Source organism: Leptopilina heterotoma, unplaced genomic scaffold (genome assembly GCF_015476425.1).
Source record: "Leptopilina heterotoma isolate Lh14 unplaced genomic scaffold, ASM1547642v1 Lhet_314, whole genome shotgun sequence".
NCBI lineage: Eukaryota > Metazoa > Arthropoda > Insecta > Hymenoptera > Figitidae > Leptopilina > Leptopilina heterotoma.
This window is the reverse complement of record NW_025111015.1, coordinates 159,640-181,157: the sequence shown is the minus strand read 5'-3', so window position 1 is coordinate 181,157 and position 21,518 is coordinate 159,640. Positions and strand designations below refer to the sequence as shown.

The window sequence follows — 21,518 nt, the reverse complement described above, 5'->3', positions numbered from 1 at the left end:
ATTCCGCATGTTACATCAATTAATATTGCGCAAATAACAAAAAAGTGAAACTATAACAAAGAAAGTAGAGATATTCATTGATCTCTTTTGTTTCTTTAGACAAAGGGAGGTGCGCGTGATGAAGATAAAAATAAATAAGTTTAAAAGTTCTTATCAAGACTTGAGCTTGTTAGTCGACGCTACCATATATATAATATTCAACGGTAGTAAATTATTCTATATCGTTTAGATCGACTTTATTATCCGATCATTCTCGTCATCGCGCATTATCATCATCATAAACGCGTGCTTACCTGCTCAATGAGACTCCCTGCGGCACGAGATTGCAAACACTATTATATCCACATTGCTTTAAAAGATTTTCAACGATATGCGGAGATGGTGTGCTGATTTTCAAGGCACGTATTTCTCAGAACTGATGAAATTTTATGCTTTAAACATCTTTATTCTAATTTCTTTTTTCTAACTTTTGTAAACTTTTTTTTTCAACACATTTTTCCTGTGTTGAAATATTCATGATGATAATATTCATATAGGGAATTAAATCATATTGAAAATTTAGACGACGTAATATTTTGTATTACAAAAACACTGATGCTATATTCTCTTGGCTAATTTCTGAACTATGGTTAATTATTATTAATTTTTTAAAACAAAAACAAACATCGAAATTTTTACACCAGATTGATGTCAATTATGTGGAAAAAAATTTCTACTTCTCAGTATGATAAACATTCGTTGCGTTAATAATTCAGTGTAATGTAAAATATAAATTTTGAGATGAAAATGCCAAAGGAGTTTCAGTAGGAATGTTTCTCATATATACTACAGGTGGTTTCTTAATATAAAGGAGATCCACGTGGCACACGACACAAACTGAAGACTTGAGAAGGTTCATACATATTGCAAATACCGAGTTGTGCACTTTCCCTCGTACTTAGGTACTTTAGAAGTAATTATAACTGGTACTTCCATCAGGATGTAACGCCTCCAAAGTTGACAAGCAACGACCAATTTGTGCACAACTTTAATCTTCTACATATCTTTATTATTGTATTATAGAATCAAAATTATTCAATCACTGTGCCTTGGAAATGTTTATCTTAATTGAATCTACTTTAGAAATTTTTAACTTTACATTTATCTTAACTATACTTCTTCTAACGATATACTTTTCTTGACAATATTTAACGTGAAAATATTTATCTTAATATTTCTAAACAATACTAATTTTTAAAATTACTAACCTACATTACTAATCTTCTCCAATTCGATAACAATATTTATCATAATAATATTTATCTTAACAATAGTTATCTTAATAATAGTAATCTTAGAAATCTTAAAATCTCTATGTTAACATTAGATATATTACCTTAAAATAATTGAAAATAATGTCTGTACCAATTTTTAAATGCAGAAAAAAATTTGGTACGTAAGACTAAATAATATTTGTAATAATATTGTTAGGTACGTTTATTAACTTTTCATAAAAGATGGAGATTTTGAAAGAAACGCTTCAAAAGGTTGTGGTTTGATAAAGTAAAAAGTTTCAAGGTTGATAAGTATATAATTTGTACCAACAAAGTTTTCTGCTTCTTTATCGTTTGGCCATTCACATTCTTCACATTGAATGTGAATATAACGTATGTACATCTTAACATAAATGACGTTTCATCTCGATAAGGAAATATTATCTACCTGCAAAGTGCTTATGGAAACTGACATATCACGCACTCATATATGAAATTCTCTTAAGGGAAATACAAAAGTTTTTTATGAACTTTCATAAGAGGTTGGGCATTTGTATTTTATGAAACAAAATAATTTCTCAGGGTGTTAATTTTAATTTCAAATGGAGAATTTTTTATCATCAAACACTAAAGCTACAATTTTCCATAATAGATGTATTATCTAAATATAAGCGAAGAAATTCTATTTTAGATATGATAGTAGAATGATGATGTTACCCATTGTAATTAATTAAATGTCAGAATAATTATCTGTCCTAATTTTCGATAATATCTATAATATAGAGAAGAGTAGAATAATGGATTTAATATAATTTTGTATTTATAATGATTTGGTTCAATAGATAAGAGTGCGACCTTCTCGTCCCAATGTCTTCTAAAGACTAACAGGATTTAAGGCACAGCTTTAATCTTTTTGATGATTTGGTATCAAGTAGCTTGATGAAGAGAACTATCCACCTTGTTCCACTATCTTCTGAAGAATGATGGACTGTTGTAATTAATCTGCTTAAAATAATTACATGATTATCAATCAATAATATGCAGATGATTCTAATGATTTAATCTGTGTCTCTGAAATAAGAAATACTTTTCGCATACTTTGGATTTTGCATCAATAGTTTTTGTTGATATGTTAATATCTTGGATTGGTAGAAAGAAGCGGCGAACGTATAAGAACATCAAACTATATTTCAATTCGAAGAAAAAGAAATAAAATACAATTGCGCATGTAGAAATATTTCGCGTACTTCTATTCTCACGCGTTGCTAATAGAAAATAATCGATCAATTGGTAAAGAGTAGTGGATTGTCAGTGGTCAGGTGCAACTCGTACTTGACTGTGCATCACACAACGTATAATAATAAGATCTTCATCTGTAACATCGTAAATTGAACGAAGATTTGCTACGACCGCTGAGCTCGCTACCGCAAGTAAATGCATATCCAAACACTTATGTGTATACATCTAGAATTCTCTTCCACAATTCCGAACATAGACAATATTTTATACAGAATTTACTTCTTTATTTTTTTATTTTTATTCTTGAACAAACAAAAGATTCAATTTTTATATGTCCCAGAAGAAGCATTTTCCTTCTTAAAAAAAGAATTCCCCCTTCCTTACAAGCAGAACCCTTTTTTATATACTTCAAAATAAGTAGAACTCGGTATATAACTTGCTTGACTCAATTGACTACAAAACACAAAAATATTCACCGTAGAATAAAAGGGAGAGAAAATAGGGATGCTGTGACATTGGGGAGACGCGATTTAATGATACGTGTGACGATTTGTGATTTTTGAGGGGTTAGGATATAATATTGAAAAAATTATAGAATTTATTTAATAAGGTAGATTATTTACTAAATTAATGATGAATTTAATTTAAAAATTTAGTAACAATTTCTAGTTTTGATAATAATAGTGTGGATAATTTGAAAAAGGAAGTGAAGGGAAGAGGAAAAAGTTTCAAAGAAATGACTCAGAGCACGCAAGGTGCACGCGTAGGTATTCGATGCTGCAGAAAGGAACATAATGACATGCCATATCCAAGGTTAATTCGAACCTTAGAAATAGACTTTACTTAGAGCGATTTGTGTCCCAGTCTCTTTATCGAAAAAAGCCCTCTTCAATTTGCTCAATTTATTTTCTTCTGTACTCCCCCCTTTCATTTCCCTTGCTCTTTTTAAATTTCCAATACAGTAACATTTGTAATCTATTTTCAAGATCATAGTGTACGAAAATACTTTTAATGAATTTTTAGTTTATATGATGGAATCTTTATACCTCTCGGTTTACCTTGAGAGGTGAATCCCTAAAAGACATTTCTATTTGGAACAATCGTCTTTAAGATAAAATTTAGCAAAAGTTTTTTACATTTTGCTTGCATTTTCTAAACCGGAATTTTTTTTGTGAACATTTGTCAAAATGTTAAATATTAAATCCATACAATGATGTACGAAGAACAGGCAAAAATTGAGCGAGAAATATTTCGCGGTAATTCGCATTCTTGGACGTGGCACTGAAAATATGAAAAAAAAAAATTCGAATCGAACTACTGGCAATGTGCAGAAGCATTGAGCGAGTCGAATGCATGAGAGCAGGAGGAGGGTTCAGTTCGATGAGAATAAGGACTTGAAACCAATCTCTATATACGTGCTCGAGGACGAGTGTGGGAAATACAGGAAGATAGTTCAGAAAGAACAACCCTGGGAGACGATTATATGCACTGCTATGCACATCAATTTCTCAAAAGTCCCGGCTTTATAGTAGATATCAATTTTGCATCAAGTTGCATCCAATAGTCAAGCATGAAAATCATTACAGTTGATTGAAAAAATAAATTATTATTTAGCTCATATATTCTGATCGACAGAGTTTCTTCTCCCCATACAAAAAAAAACTTTTTTACCAATTTTTCAAAAATTTGCTTCTACTAAAACAATTTTTAAACCTTTCCGGAAACCTACAAATCTAAATAACATAATCTAACATTTTAATCCTGCTAGACCCAATATTGAAATCTGAAACAATTGCTGTTCACCATTTAATGTTCAATAAAACAATATTCCACAATAATCAAAATGTCAAATTTTTTTTTCAAAATATGATTGTAATTGATGAGATGTGAGATAAATTAATATTAAAGAAGATAATATAAGGTTAGAGGAGAAAGTTAAAGTTTACATCATTCTGATTTCAGTATATTAATGCCATGCCCTATAGTCGCATATACATGACGTGTGTATATGAATGTCGGTTTCGAGTTTAGTAAATATGTGATGGCTACTCGGCGGCAAATCACGTAGACTATAAGGCGTGTGGAGAATGAAACCGAATGGAGAAAATGTACTTTGATCAGATGAAGGCGTGATTCCATTTCAATATCGGTTTGTGGTTTGATCGTACATGTTTTATTCTGTATTATTGCGGAACGCATTGTTGCGCTCCATATGCGCACGATGACACCCCTCTGACCCTTGGAATATTTTTTTTTCTTTTTATTGTGGATATGTAATTTTTTGTAGTTTATTGTTCACTCATGCGTGGCGAATTTGAAAATGAGATTTTCCTGAGGTAGAAAATGGAATGATTTATTTTTTTATGGTAAAATTAATGTTTTATATTGGAAAAATTATTGGAGAGTAATGGAGTAAATACACCTTTAAATCCTACCTCGTTTGGTATCAATTAATAATGTGCTGATGATTCTAATTGTAATTACTTAATCGTAAAGATGATAGTGTACCCAATTTTGTACCAAGTAATTTCGGGAGAAATATGCAATCTTGCTTACTATGATAGAGAAAAGTAGAATAATAGATTTGATACAATATTTAAAATGATTTAGTTCAATAGATAAGAATGAATGTCTTGTAACATTTCCATCTAAAGACTAACATAATCCTAGGCACAGTTTTATCTTTTTGATGATTTGTAAACAGTTACGTGATTATCAATTAATAATATGCTAATGATTCTAATTCTAATTACTTAATTGTAAGGTTAGTAGTATACCCAATTTTGTAACAAGCGATTCCGGAGGAAATCTAGACTTTTGCTTACTATGATAAAGTAGAATAATGGATTTGATACAATTTGTATTTATAATGATTTAGTTGAATAGATAAGAGTGGATGTCTTGTCACTTTGTCTGCTGAAGATTGATAGGATCTTATTCTCAGCTTCATCATTTTGATGATTTGGTTTGATCAACAACAGTGACCGTCTTGTCCCAATGTCTTCTAATTACTAACTGAATCTTGGGCACAGTTTTATCCTTTTGATGATTTGGTACCAAGTAGCTTTGTGAAGAGAAGTGTTCATCTTGTCTCACAGTCTTCTGAAAATTGATGGTCCGTTGTAATTAATATACTAAAAAAAATTATATAATTACCAGTTATAATTATTACCAGTTATAATGTGCAGATGATTAATTACTTAATTGTAAGGAATTCTTAACTTTGTAACAAGCAATTCTGGATGAAATCTGGAATGTTGCTTACTTTGATAGAGTATAATAATGGATTTGATACAATTTGTATTTATAATAATTTGGTTCAATAGATAATAGGGAATGTGTCGTAACATTGTCATCTAATGACTGACAGGATCTCAGGCACTGTTTTATTCTTTTGATGATTTGGTATCAAGTAAATTGATAAAGAGAAGTGTCCACCTTGTTCTAGTGTCTTGTACTGTTTAAATAGTAATGTTTCAACAATTTTTATTACTATGCTGAAGAGAAAAGTAATTTATTATTATTATAAACAATTCCACTTTTATTTCTATAACAGAATTTAATAAATAAGAGCAATAGCATCAGAAATTAGAAAAAAGAATTGCCCAATGAAAAAACTCATAACATTTAAAGTCGTCTTTAATAAAAAGAACTTCCAAACATTGAGTTCTTGGATTACAGAGCAAGATAAGAAGACTCTAAAAATTCCTCGAAGCACAATTTTAGTGGCTTGAGATGAGCACAAGACTTTAATATAAGACATCGTTGTGTCTTATCTGTCTTTTCAAACTGTGAAGCAGCCCAAAGGGTTAGAGTAACGTAACACCCATGCTGCATGTGTGCTTGACGTATGTATGCATACAAAAGCTGTTGGAAGAGTACTCAAGTAAGTACCTACTCTAAAGTACTGGAGGGCTTAAGAAAGATGAGGCCATGTCGCAGTCGTGACCGTTCGTGACGCTTACGTTACATACGCTATATATATATTTTCATCTGTCTCTCCTTTCCTCTCTCGCTCTTACACCTCATAATGTATCGCTGGTAAGTACCTACATATGTGCTTCAAGAGGGATCCCGACCTTTCGACTACCATATTATTTACGGTTTATGCGGTGTAAATCAAATGTTACGCTCAGTTTGAAGATTTCGCGAGGCATCAGTCAGTACTTGAAGCTACAATTTAAAGATAGTAACAAAATTATGTCGAACCTCCTTAAAAATGTATTCATGTTTGCATAATTTAACTTTAGGGTTTTGGAAATTTCAAGTAGTTTTAAAAGTATTCTATAGACTTGAAGGTTGTATTTTTGGTAAAAATTCATAAAGCGCTGGTTGGTAGTTTGTTTTTAAATTTTGATTCCTCGTAAATTTTCTGTCTGCACTTTTAAGGATATTGAAATTTGAATCGCGGAATGTGAATCCTGCTTCATGTGTGATAAATTAAGGGAAGTGAAAGAGGCACTAATATTTACTGTTGGGGGGAAACACGTATGACATGTGCACACGAAAATGTTATCGCTGGGGAAATAACTTTGAACCGGTTTCAACTTGTAAAGATATTCGCAAACAGCACGCACATGCTGGTCCCGCATTGATTTTATAATTTCTGTACCAGAGACCTTGCCGTAATTTAATTACTTTATAATTGCGCGATACAACATATCTACCAAAGTGTCAGAATTGTTTCGAAAAAATATTTGCTGCGTAAAAAAAAGTTAAAGTAAAGGACAAAATAGAAAAAGGGAAAAATACACAAGTACTTTTTAGATACACCTTATTTCTATATTTTTCTGTCGAATTTCAAATATATATATATATATATATACACAAATAACTCAACAGCTTGCGCGCGTAAAGGCGCGTAACACGATGAAATACGCCAAGCTGTTAAAGTGAATGGCATCCAAATAAAATAAAATCAGCGGAATCCCGAGACTATACGCTCTCACAGACGCACATATATGTCCAACTATGTCCTTCCATACATCCATATGCATAACTGTGAATATATATAATATTACGAAAGGTGAAATAAATACAAGATAGGCGTCGAGGTTCTTCACGGATATACTATTTGTATGTAAATATATATCTACAGATGTGTATTCAAATAAAGAACCAACGAAATGAAGGTAGATTTTTGTGTATAAGAGAAGAGTGAGTGTAAGAAAGATTTAAAAGAGGGAGAGAAATACATTCTGGATGAGGGTTGCGATACAAATGATATCAGCTCGAAGACACCTCAAACCCGATGAAAAAAAAAACTCTCTTCTCTTTATAGGTTAAAATCCGTTTTGTGTTACTTGTTTATCTTCTTATTGCAAGATAAGCTTTTACAAATTGAATAAAATCTATTGGTTAGAAAAGTAAGACAAATAGAAAGTCAAGAATTTAAAAGAATACGTTTTTAAAATATTTTCAAAAATTAAGATATTTCTTCCCTCGCTAACAGATATTTATTTTCTTTTCTTATCAATAAAAAAACAGCATTAATATAATTAGAGATTATGATGTAAAGACAAGTTAAAGTATCCCAAACTCTCGTACAATGCAGAAAAATTTATTGCAAAATGGAAATTTTTCTCGCGAGGTACTCCCAACAATGAGTACAAGAAATTTTCGATTGTCGTCATAATGATTAAAACAAGCATACGATTAAATTTTCCCCCGAGTTTAAATTGAAATCAACGTTTCTCATGAATTTTAATGCAACTTGAGTTTGAAAGCAGCTCTCCTCAAAGATTTTCTGTAAAATTGGAAAATACACTTTTTATACGTATATATACATATATTTTCCCGGTGAAATTAATGAATATGCAGCAAATAAAAATATCTTTATTTACCAGGAATAAGTTTAATTGTTTCTTAGAGGGAATTTTATTTTGTCTTTCATTCTTTCAATTTACTAGTATAGATTTTTATTTATATTTTTTGAAAAAGAAAATTAGAAATCCGAAGGATGTGTGAGTATATGTTTCTCTATAGGAATTACCATTTTCTTAACCTCCTTTCTGATTTTTTATAAGTATGTGTATTAAATTTACAGCTCGAGTGAGCGAAATTCCAATAATACAATTTTCCCGAGAAACAGAAATAAAATTGCTGTTCTTCAACAATATTTGCTGCACCTTCACATATACAATTCTTCGTATAAGAATAATTGTAGTTTCTTTTTTAAAGCGCGCGAGCGTAATCTCACATACATACCTGATTGTCTCTATTTCTTTAAGTTTTGCGAGAGGCACAATTTTTTTTATATATATATCTCGAAGGAATAATGAGAGGAATATATTCCTGGAAGTTTACAAACATAAAGACGATGGCATCTTTCTTTTTTTTGTAATAACCCCATTGGATGATTTTACGCTTTTAACAAGTCATAATGTTATACATACCAAATTACGGTTATACGGCAGCGGCGGTATGGTATGGAATAATACATGATGAAAAATGAAAGAGAATTATTCTAATATTATGCAGGTGTTCGATTCAAGATATATCTATTGTTATAACTATAGTTTTGGCTGATCGAGCGTGTTTATATTCTACTTTACGGGTATGTACACATGTAAAGAGGTGGCCAATGGGCATTGGTCCATCCAGCATCTAAGAAGAAAGAAGCTACGGAGTTCTCTGACGCGTGACGACCCTGTGTGTATATATATATATATACATTCTCACTCTTCTCTTGTATAGAGGAGTCGTCCTTTTCCACGCAACTGAATCCCCCTTCGAAACTCATACATAATATTCCTCGACTCGAGCATCGTCTCGTGTGTTCTACATTGTCCAGTCTCCACTATACTCTTTCCTTTTTTGCTCGCTCGTAAATAAGAAGAAAGGAATTTATTCATAAGGTTAAAAAATATCTCAACTGTAGTAAAGCGCAGAAATTGACGAAGGAGAAAGAGAGAGGGAGCAAAAGGTAGCTTCCGGGTTTTATTCTCTAGGATTTACTTCCGTAACTCTAGGTGTTAATTGAGATATTAAAACATTAGCCAGATGACACTTCTATTTATCTAATAATTATATTTTCATCGAAATAATATTATACATATTATTTAAATATGCGTATAATATATAATCTTGCTTACTATGATAGAAAAGAGTAGAATAATGGATTTAATATAATTTGTATTTATAAAGATTTGGTTTAATAGATAAGAACGAATGTCTTGTCACATTATCTTCTAAAGACTAACAGGATCTTAGGCACAGTTCTATCATTTTGATGATTCAGTTAGATCGAGGACAGCGTCCGTCTTGTCTCAATGTCTTCTAAAGACTAATAAAGTAGAGTAGAATAATGGATTTGATACAATTTGTATTTATAATGATTTGGTTCAATCAAGAACAGCGACTGTCTTGTCCCAATGTCTTCTAATGACTGACTGAACCTTGGATACAGTTTTATCCTTTTGATGATTTGGTATCAAGTAGCTTGATAAAGAGAAGTGTCCACCTTGTTCCACTCTCTTCTGAAGATTATTGGACCGTTGTAATTAGTATACTAAAAAATAATTACATGATTATCAATTAATACTATGTGGATGATTCTAATTCTAATTACTTCATTGTAAGACTAATAGTATACTGAATTTTGTAACAAGCAATTCCTGAGAAAATCTAGAATCTTGCTTACTATGATAAAGTAGAATAATGGATTTGATACAATTTGTATTTATAATGATTTGGTCCAACAGATAAAAGTGAATGTCATGTTATCTTGTCTTCCAATGACTAATAGGATTTTAGGCACAGCTTTATTATTCTGATGATTTGGTTCAATTAAGGACATCTATACCGTCTTCTGAATATTGATGGACTGTTGTAATTAATATACTAGAAATAATTTATATGTGATTATTAATTAATAATATACTGATGATTATAATTCTAATTACTTAATTGTAAGGGTAATAGTATATTCAATTTTGTAACAAGCAATTCCGGAAGAAATATCCAATCTTGCTTACTATGATAGAGAAGAGTAGAATAATGGATTTGGTTCAATAGATAAGAGTGACCGTCTTGTCCCAATGTCTTCTAAAACATAACAGGATCTTAGACACAGTTTATTCCTTTTGATGAGGATTGATGGATGTCTTAAGTATTTCCAGCATCTGCAATTAATATTGAAATAAAGACTTAATTCGAATACTGTAATTAATATTCTAATGACAATTACATGAGTATCAATTGATAATATGCTGCGATCATTCTAATTGTAATTACTTAGTTGTAAGAATGATAGAGTATACCCAATTTTGTAATAAGTAATTCCGGACGAAATAAAGAATCTTTCTTACAATGATAGAGTAGAGTAAAACAGTGTATTTGATACCCTTTTGTATTTATAATGATTTGGTCCAATAGATAAGAGTGAATGTCTTATCACATTGTCTCCTAAAGACTGATAGAATTTTAGACACAGCTTTATTATTCTGATGATTTTGTTCGATTAAGGACATCGACCGTCTTCTGAAGATTGATGGACTGTTGTAATTAATATACTGAAAATAATTACGTGATTATCAATTAATATGCTGATGATTATAATTCTAATTACTTAATTATAAGATTAATAATATATTTAATTTTGTAACAAGCAATTCCGGAAGAAATATCCAATCTTGCTTACTATGATAAAAAAGAGTAGAATAATGAATTTGATATAATTGTAAGTATATTTATAATGATTTGGTTCAATAGATAAGAGCGAATGTCTGTGCCTAAGATTCTGTTAGTCTTTAGATGATAATGTTACAGACATTCGCTAAGATTCTGTTAGTCTTTAGATGATAATGTTACAGTTTTTATTCTTTTGATGATTTGGTATCAAGCAGCTCGATGAAAGAAGTGTCCACCTTGGTCCACTGTCTTCTGAAGATTGATGGGTTAATTAATATTATTAATATGATAAAAATAAGTACATGATCATTAATTAATAATATGTTGATGATTTTAATGATAATTACTTCATTGTAAGGATAATAGTATAACCAATTTTGTAACAAGCAATTTTGCAGGAAATCTAGTATCTTGCTTACTATGATAGAGTATAGAGTGTTATGTTTAGTATAATATCCCGGCTAGAATAATTTTTTGTCATTGAGATCATTTCGTCTTTGGTGACTGGAGGACTCTCGACAACCTGATGGAAGAGTCCTATAAAGACTGATGTGATCTCCACCTTCTGATGCTCTAAATAGAAAACAGAAAATTATTTCTAAGAATACAGTTTGGAATCAATTTTAAATATAGAATACAATTAAACTGAAATTGAAAATAAAGGAGGAGTCCCAATGGCACATTAGGACTTCTCCTTTATTTCCAATTTCTATTTAATTTTATTATTATTATTAAATTAACGATAGAAATAAAAGTACCGAAACACTTAAAAGATATCATTCATTAATTACGCCGCTATCCTGTCTTATTTAATTATTTTATTGCCCAGTTTATGAAATGAAGAAAAATTTGCAATTTATCAAAAACTTATCTCAAATGGAGATGGAACGTTAAAAGGAAAATGGGGATGTTCATCGGGATATTAATCGTGGCATTGATCGAAGCTCAATTGGTATCGATTAGTAAAGGATTAATCGCAAAGATTCGTGCACGGTTGATGGCTCCCCTATTAAATTCTTGGTTCCCATGTGGGCGTTCGCGCTGCTTGACCTCTTGAGATGATCGGGAGGGGGTCATCAGATCAACGATCATAGTTATGGGCACCTATTAATCATTGTTTCGCGATACAAGATATTGGCCATCAATTGCTATTTCGTTTCGTTTGGGTTAAAAGAACAATGTTATTTCAAAAAAAAATTCATTTATTGTTTCTAACTTGATTTTGGTTGATAATATTTGGTTTGAGTTTCTTTTGAAATCTTTCGATTACTTTTAATCTTTCTGTATTTTCTATAAGAAAAAGTAGAATAATGGTTTTAATATAATTTTATATAAATAAACTACAAAACCCAAGGGATTTGCGAGAAACACAAGGGAGATCCAAGTTACTTTTAGATAGAAATAATTTTTACGAAAAGAAAGAGTACGAATTAGATAGAAAGTCGCGAACCGCAAATCCGGTCATTTCGTAACAAGACGTTTTTTTCTGATCATGTAAGGCGAGATGCGTAACAGATTTTTTTGGATGTTGTCTCATTGGTGATGGTTCGGAAATGACCTGTGTGGCATTTTCTCATTTGTCAAGGCCAAGAGTGATCTTCAGTATTCAAAGAGAGAGAGAGAGAGAGAGATCCAAGTGTTTCCTGAGGCCTGACTCACCTACAAGGTACGTGTTGCTGCGCTGTTAAGGCAGTGAGATGATCAACGGGCGGAGATCGAGAGAAAAAGAAAGAGGAGCATGGGGAGGAGAGCACATCATGTTACTTGAGAGAGGGAAGTAGAGCGATCTTCTCGATCCTTTGTTGGGCCAAACGTCTTTTGTGTTTGTACATAGGTGTATACATTTATATATGTATGTGGCTATAGTGTGTATGTTTTCTTGGATGTCTAGGCACTTTTTTCCTTTCCGGCAACCGGCACACGAATTTCCTCCCTCGTGCTTCATTCTCCTCCATCCTTCACACAATATTCCCACGATAAGTCAACTCGAGAAAATTCTACTTCCAATTTCTCTATTGATCGCATTATCGCTTCTGTAAACTTTATTTGCTCTTCAGTTTTTGAATTAATTAAATTTCCAATTGCATGAAAATTACAGAAATTACCTATTAAATCTAGTCCTTAATTAAAATTAATATTTTCTGTTGTAGATTATAATTTCTGATGTATTCCCCTCATCACCGAAACTATCAACTCGAGGACTTTTTTGATCCAGGAACTGTAATTGACTGTTTAGAGGTAAGTGACATTAATGATTAATTAATTAGCATTTAATTATTAGCAATTGAATATTATATTCTAATATTAAAATATCTAATATTAGAAAACGAAAATCGTACCAGACGCAGTCCTTTTCTCCAAGAGGATTTCGACTAGAACAAACCCATAGCTATAAAAATATTATTTTATTCAGAAGTTGTATTTCTAAGCATGATTTATTTGCGGTGTTACTCTTTCGAAACTCAGCATTCTTTATGTTCTAACACACGAGGAGCAATTTTTAGAAAACCTGAAGTCTACAAACTGTAATAATTTTTTTACATTCTAAAAGATAGACCTAAACATAAAACTGTTCCACAAGTAAAATAAATCAGGGTACCTTTCGGTTTCTTAAAAATACTATTGTATTTTCCAAAAAAAACCTAATCTATTTTATTTACTAATAAATATTTACCCACTAAAGTAGGGGTTTTAGTTTAAAGTATTAAGGAATGTCTTTTTTGAAATAGAAAACTTTTCTCTATTATTTCTTTGTCATTATTAATCATTTCAGTGTGAGAGAGACAGAACTGTAATCAAAGAAGAATGAGAAATATAGAACCGGTACGAAAGTGGAGTTTAATTAATAGAAAAGGATCGTAATTGCAAAGTGATTATTTACTCGTACGGCGAACTTGGTTAAATCCAAAATATCCGGGATCTTGAAGCGTGCACAAGTCCAGACCCCACGCTGGTCTGGCATCAGAATTTTTACCTTGTCTCGGGAATAGGTACGTTGTGCAGTACTCACGTAATGATGGATTCAAACACACTCGCTCAACAATCAAATTCAAATTTCAAACTTTTATTTCAATTTTCTGATGACTTCGCGTATATCGCGTTTAGAAATAAATAAAGCACAAAAAGAAAATACAAAAAAGGTTTTTATATGAAAAGAGTAGATATGCAAATTAGGTAAAGGAAGACATTTCTATGTTATTTATTTTAGAAACAGAAAGTCAACATTTCCGAAAACGGAATAATTTTTTCATCTACTTTGAAAATACTTCCATAATTTGATCCAAAAACCGATTTTTAAAGAAAATGTAGAAAAAATATTAGTTACTAAACGTAATAAATATTCTATAATGTACCAGGGGGAATTTAATGGTGCAATTTAATCATTTGCGAAACTTGGCAAATGGATTATAAATGTAAGTGCGAAAATTTGAAAGTGCAAAGGTGATGATGATTCAAGGTGCAAAGTTTCTTCGAACATAGTCTAGCTATACATATATTGGAGTAGACCTTCGATTTGGAGGGATGAATAGAAGCAACAGGTGCATCGCCAACCTTGACACTATACCACCTTCCGGAAAAGATCGTTGAAAATGTGGCTTACAAAGAAAAATATCTTGAAGAGAGTTTTTCTTCTTCTCTTCTAATCCATTATTTTCAATAGTCTATAAAAATTAAGAATTCACCTGTTTTTCTAATTATTGGAAACTATAATCGAAGAAATCAATTGCCCTTGATGATAAAAATTCAACGTCGAGTTTTTATTCTTAAGCTAAACTGAAATTTCTCATTAGGGGACAGAATTCGAAATTCGTATTTGAACGTAGGAATTCCATATTCATACTCTAAATTATTTACAAAATTGTGTAGCATCATATTTTAAAAATAGTAGAATAATGGTTTTAATATAATTTTTTAAGACTTTATTGATTTGGTAAAGAAAAGCGTCCGCAATGTTCCAGTAACTCTGAAAGACTGAGAAATAATTTTAGTCCAGGGGACTTAATGTGTACTTATAGTTAGTAACTTTTAATTAGTGAATCATTAGATACTGTTACATTAAGTAATGAAACAGATCATAAAAATGATTTCAAAAATAGTAGAATAATGGTTTTAATACAATTTAAGTCTTTAATGATCTGGGACCAAACAACGTCCACCATGTTCGACAGTCTACTAAAGACTAACAACTTAGGAATTCCATTTTATACTCTATACTAGTTAGAAATTCAATAATTAATATGTGACGCTTCATGGTGACAGGGAACGTAAGCGAAAAAACTAGTTTTTAATAAATTCTCCTTCTTTTAGTAGAAGTAAATTTTTGGAACTGTTTGATGCGGTAATAATTGAACAAATTTTAGAGATGTTGGGGTCCATCACTAGCAACGTTGTCTTGACTCTTTAAAGCGGCAAGCAAGCCACTCACGCGGCGCAGCGGACCGCGAAATCGACGCTCACATATGAACTGGGAACGAAGTTCACTCTTCTTCGTTTTCATCCTCTACTCTTCTTTCTCTGTACGTTATGTACCTATATAATCCCCGTATAGATTCGCACGGTTCAAGTCCATTCTTCTCCATCTCCTCTCTTTATAGCCCACATACCCCATTAAACTGAAAACTCTTTTTTTCCCTGCAAAAATAAACTATCGAAACGTCCTTTTCCTCAATTCCACGTACCGTAAAGAATTTCCTATTATTTATTCCCCAGTAAATTCAATTTATTGGCGATTAAAAATAAACACAAGTGGAATTATCCAAACTGCGAGTACGTGACATAATGTTATGTTATTAAAGTATGTTCTTAAATTATATTATTAAATTATATTAAATACTTAATAATTAATACTTTATGTTAAATTATTTAATTTGTGTTAAATCAATAGGAGAAAGTTAATAGGAAAGAGAGTATGTAAGAATAGGATTTTATTGTTTTAATTAGATGATGATTTTTCGTGATTGAGACAGAAAGAGAGATGAAAAAAAATTATAGGGAAATTGAGGAATGGACGCGGGATTACATAGTGAATGTAAAAGAAGAATTTATCGATGCTGTAGGTAGCTCGAAGATGTGCATCCATACTCTACACTTAAGAGCAAAGAACGAGTAAGTCACGACCTCGTGTACCCTCGACACATGTACATTCCATTCGAGGGTAACATTTACGTACAGTTACATGCTTCGTCGCACGTATGGAATGCTCTGGTTGCTTTTGTCTCAAGCTAATTACGGTACGAGCGGCTCCATTACTTTTGGATCCCTATTTCAAACTCTAGTTGCTGCACTCATTTTGCCGTCTCTATTTACTTTTATAACAGCATTAACTTTTACATTCTCGACTGATTTGCTAAATCTATTCTCTGTCGCTTTTTTTGGTATTGCTTAATAATTTCTGTCACATTAACTGTAGTCAAAGTCGACTTATGGAAATGTAACCCTTTTTGATGATTCGGATTTTGTGTTGTGTTACCTTAATGTCGAGTAGTAGATTCTGGAAAGAATTTTAAATACTAGAAGGTCAAGTAGAATAATGGCTTTAATATAATTTGTTTTTGATTTGTTTAATTTATCTTGAAGGAGGCGCCCTAAGAAAGCGACCGTCTTGTGACAATGTCTCCTGAAGACTGATTGGGAATTAGGCAAAGCTTTATTTGTTTAATTCGACTGGTTGCAATATCTATTTACATTTACCTTGACCACCCTTATTGGACTTGTTGTCAGGTGAGAGGGAAACTGAAAAACCTTTGCGGAATACGACCGGTTTATCGACAGTCGAGTTCTAATGATGTGTACCAAACAATATAATCTACCAGAGTAGAGAAAGTAGAATAATGGGTTTAATATACTTTTAATTTTTGATTTGTTCAACTTGTCTTGAAAGAGGCTCTCTAGGAAAGCGACCGTCTCGTGCCAATGTCTCCTTAAGACTGATTGGAAATTAGGCAAAGCTTTATTTGTTTAATTCGACTGGTTGCAATGTCTAGTTGCATTTACCTTGACCACCCTTATTGGACTTGTTGACAGGTGAGAGGGAAACCGGAAGACTTTTCCGGAATTCAATCGGTTTATCGACAGTCGAGTTCTAATGATGTGTACCAAACAATTACCACTACAGAAAAGAGAAAGTTAATAAACATTATGTTACAAGCCTCCCATGTGCTACTAAGTTGAATAGTAATTGTGCTCTACGGTCTTCAATACAAATTAAAAGTTCGTCACACACTGATCTGCACTGTACTTCATTTATAGGCTAGGACATGCGTGCAAGTCGAAAACGATCGATGAACCTTTTTATTTTCTCCTTGCCCTCCATGAGTGTACGCTACAGGATGTCGTGTTATCTGACAATTTGTAAGGGCTTCGCTTTTTATATAGCGTTTATCAGCTGCACTGCCAATATCCATTATAACCAAACTCAAAACTTAATGCATGTCTCTATAACATCTTATCTACAAGTGCATATTTTACCCGAAAAGAATTTTTTTTTCTCATTTATTCCTCTGCTACTAACTTCCTCAATTCTCATCATCACTTCCCAACGGAAATTCTCATCCAAAAGAATACATATATATATATATATATTTTGAAACGAAATTATTTATCGCACGTCTGATAAAATTCAATTTCGAATCATTCATTTTTCATCCGAAAAAAAATAATTTTTTCATTACCCTGGGCTTAAAGTATTGCCATCAGAGAATATTGAAAAAAATGATTAGAATTCTCGACTAAAGGAGATTTGGTTTGAAATCTGATAAAAGGTGAATAAACAAGTGTGTGACCGATCGTGGTAGAGTGTACTTAGGAAGAGAGGGGGGTGGTGAAAATTAAAAAAAAAGGAAAGAAAATAAAAGAGATAAAAAGTACGAGTTAGGGGTGGCTGATCGCCAGGCAGTGCCTTGTTCGTGTCGCCCAGCCCCTCGAAGAAGGGCTGCTAAGACTGTGGAATAAGGGTAGATTGCGGGAGGAGGGCCGGTACCGTGAGGGGAGACAGGAGGGGGGGTTCTAGAGACAAAGAGGGGCTCTAATATATGCCTGCCGAGAGAGACTATAAAAATCAATACCTCAAATTACCGGGCTCTGCTTAATTTTCTTCCCTCCCAACAATCCACTAGCCCTTTCTCTTTTCTTCTTTTTAACTTTCTCCATTTCCCATCTCCATCGCTCTCTTCTTTCTTCTTCTTCTCAGGAGCTTCCCCTATGCCTCCAACAAAACTCCCATCGTCTCTGCGGAAGTGCTTGGATTCTTGCCGCATTCGCATGCATTTAAAAAAAAAATAATCTTGACGTCATGTGCTACTAAAAACCAAGGACACGCTATAATTTTAGCCACGAAAAAAAAATTCAACATCTATGCTATTTATAAACATAAATAATTGAACTAGTAAAGTTTTTAAAGACGAATGTAATTAATTTTTGCACGGCATAATATTAAAACGATGGTACTAGTAGTTAGAAATTTAACTTTTTATAAATGCTGATCGAAAACTTTTTTCTCCTTCCCTCGATAATATCAATATTGATGGTTACGAAAAGAGAAAAAGAAATTAGAAAAAATATTTTTCTTGATATTTTTTGTGGAGGACTCATTTAGTTCAATGACGCCTCCTACAGATGGCGATAAATATAATAATAGAATCCCGGTTACAATATGCTTTTATTTATTATATCTGCAATACAGAAGGAACTAATTTAGTTCAATGACGCCTCTAGCAGATGTCACCACCGCCTCTACCGGGAAATTTAAAATTCACTTTACAAAAAAAATTGATTCACTTGAAACAAAAAAAAATTTAATTTACACTTTTAAGTATTCATTACCAAAGTCCTGACACTAAATGTATGTACAAAAATTAGTAGCCAAGCAGTATATTTTTAGAATGTTACAATTTTCTCGCTAAGATGAGAGAGTAATGAGATTTTCACAAACTTGGTTATAATTTAAATTTTAATATACTGGTGGAGTTGGAATTTGATAAAAAAAAATTGTAGGGGTGAAGTGCGAGATGAAATAAGAGTAATAGAGTGCGACACCTTACTACGAAACTCATATTATACACAATTTGCCAATGAGAATTAATTAGCTCGACGGAAACGAAAATGAGATCTCGTAAGATTCTCCCTCTGGCAGTAAGCAAGATTACGACTCTCAAGAACCGTCGGAAGGGTTGTGAAAGTCTTGGAGAGCTTGATTTTATTGCCCCTTTAAAAAAAAACCCTCTTTTCGCTCTCATTCTTTTTTGTACGGCTGCTTTCTATTTCTTTTTTCCGTTATTTCGTATCACGTCTTTTCCCCATATCACGTCATATACATAAGTTTATATATAACTACCTACTACCTGCATCAACAATTTTTTTTCTTCTTCAACTTTGCCTCGTTAACTGACCAAATCAGTTCGACTCAATGAATGTTTTATCGTTTCTTTTTTTAAACCCCATTTTCAACTTCCTTTAGATTCTCTCATACATTTCGTATATATATTAATAGAAAATAAAATTTTAGAAGTACTGTAAGAGTCAACATTTAAAAAATTTGTAACTGTTGGATAAATCTAGAAATCGTAAGGAAGACTAAATAATTTTTACTTTGTATGTTAGCATTGTTCACTATCATTGTTATTGTAATATTCCAATTGTAACACATTTCAAAAATAGTAGAATAATGGCTTTAATATAATTTTTTTAAGACTTTCATTATTTGATAAAGAGGAACGTTGGTCATGTTCTAGTGTCTCTGAAAGAGTGAAAATAATTTTAGTATTGGACTTTGGGTTAGCGAATCACTAGTTAGTGTTGCATTAAATAATAAAACGAATCATAAAAATTATTTAGAAAATACTGAATAACATAAATCTATTATTTATTAATAACATTTTAAAAAGTAGTGGAATAATGGTTTATAAATACCTTTCAAGTCTTGAATGCTTGGTACAGTACGAAGTCCACCATGTTCCAGTGTCTACTAAAGACTGATAGATAATTTAGCGGAACTCCGTCTTTCTCAACTATCAATATTAATAAATAATCTTACTCCAACTGTTGTAGTTAATATTTTGATCAATATTCCAATTTTATCGCAACCCATTTCAAAAATAGTAGAATAATGGTTTTAATACAATTTTTTAAGACATTGATGATTTGATAAACAAAAACGTCCTCGATGTTCTAGTGGCTCCTAAAGACTGATAAATAATTTTTAGTCTTTGTAGATTCCCAAACGGTATTTAATTCTTACTGCATCATATGATCTTGATTTCTTGATTTATTCGATTAATTCATATAAATGGGGCTTCTTTTTTTTTATTTGTTTATTTATACATATTGGACGAGGGTTATATATGAGATCTTATAAAATAATGTTTCCTTGATTAAGAGGGAGTGTTATATTTTTAATAATTATAGGGGCTGCATTTTTGGGGTATGTGTTACCTTGAGGACAATTATTAATATACGACCTTATTTAATATCAATAGATAAAATTACATTATTTGTTTGAGCAATTTTTTAACAACTATTCTGTTATTATTATCATTACCTGTTTTAGCAGGAGGAATTACAATATTATTATTTGATCGAAATTTAAATACTTCTTTTTACAATTGTCTTTTTTCAATAAAGAAAAAAATAAAATCTTATCCACCACTTTTTTATTTGTTATTGTGGATAAAGTAAGATTTATTGCGACGTGGAAAATAATCAGAACCTAATGAAACTATTTTGTCTGGTTAATTAGTATTAAAAAGTTTGTAATTTGATTTTATTCCGGGAAAATAAAGGTAAAGTTTTGATATTTAGGTAAAATTGGTGATTTACCGTAATATACTAATACACACATTGGCGTTTCGACCCTCGCGTGTCGTTCACGTTCATTCCGTGCTTCAGCCCTTTTGTTATCCACCACTTCTAAATTCCCCTCCCTATAACTTTTTGGAATATACGCATGGGACGGAAGTCTATTATATTTAAGTGGACTGTTTAAATTATTAATAACAAAATTTGAGTGGATTACGTATCGTGACCGCGGATTATGTAATTTATAATTTATAACAACTAATTAATCCTAAACATTAGTAATTCTAGGTAACAATTTTTAATTAAGAAACATTTATTAAAAATGATTCTCTTTACTTTAATCGTTTTATTCCTTTTGGTGCTTCGGTGACTTGTTTGGTTTCTCCTTTCTATGATTTTATTATCCTCTTTCGGAATTTTGTAAATTGGAAAATTATTTTCTTCATTTATTTTTATTCGTAAAAATTTGCCGAGGAAAAATATCTTAATTTTTATAATACGAGTTCATTAAAAAAGTATACGTTGATTATCGCGTAGACTTTATATATACTATAGATTGCACTGTGAGAAGGAACTTTAGCTGGCAAACTCAATTTTTTACAG

At 31.7% G+C, this 21,518-nt stretch overlaps 1 protein-coding gene across 1 annotated transcript in view; it reads left to right on the top strand.

Moving 5' to 3' along the window:
* Window positions 1-21,518, top strand: part of LOC122504763 (diacylglycerol lipase-beta-like) — a 97,441-nt gene that overhangs the window by 29,486 nt on the left and 46,437 nt on the right. The window contains exon 3 of the mRNA XM_043615998.1: window positions 13,274-13,361. Coding sequence (XP_043471933.1) covers window positions 13,287-13,361 — 75 coding nt within the window. The 5' untranslated portion in view covers window positions 13,274-13,286. The remainder of the gene's footprint in view (window positions 1-13,273; window positions 13,362-21,518) is intronic.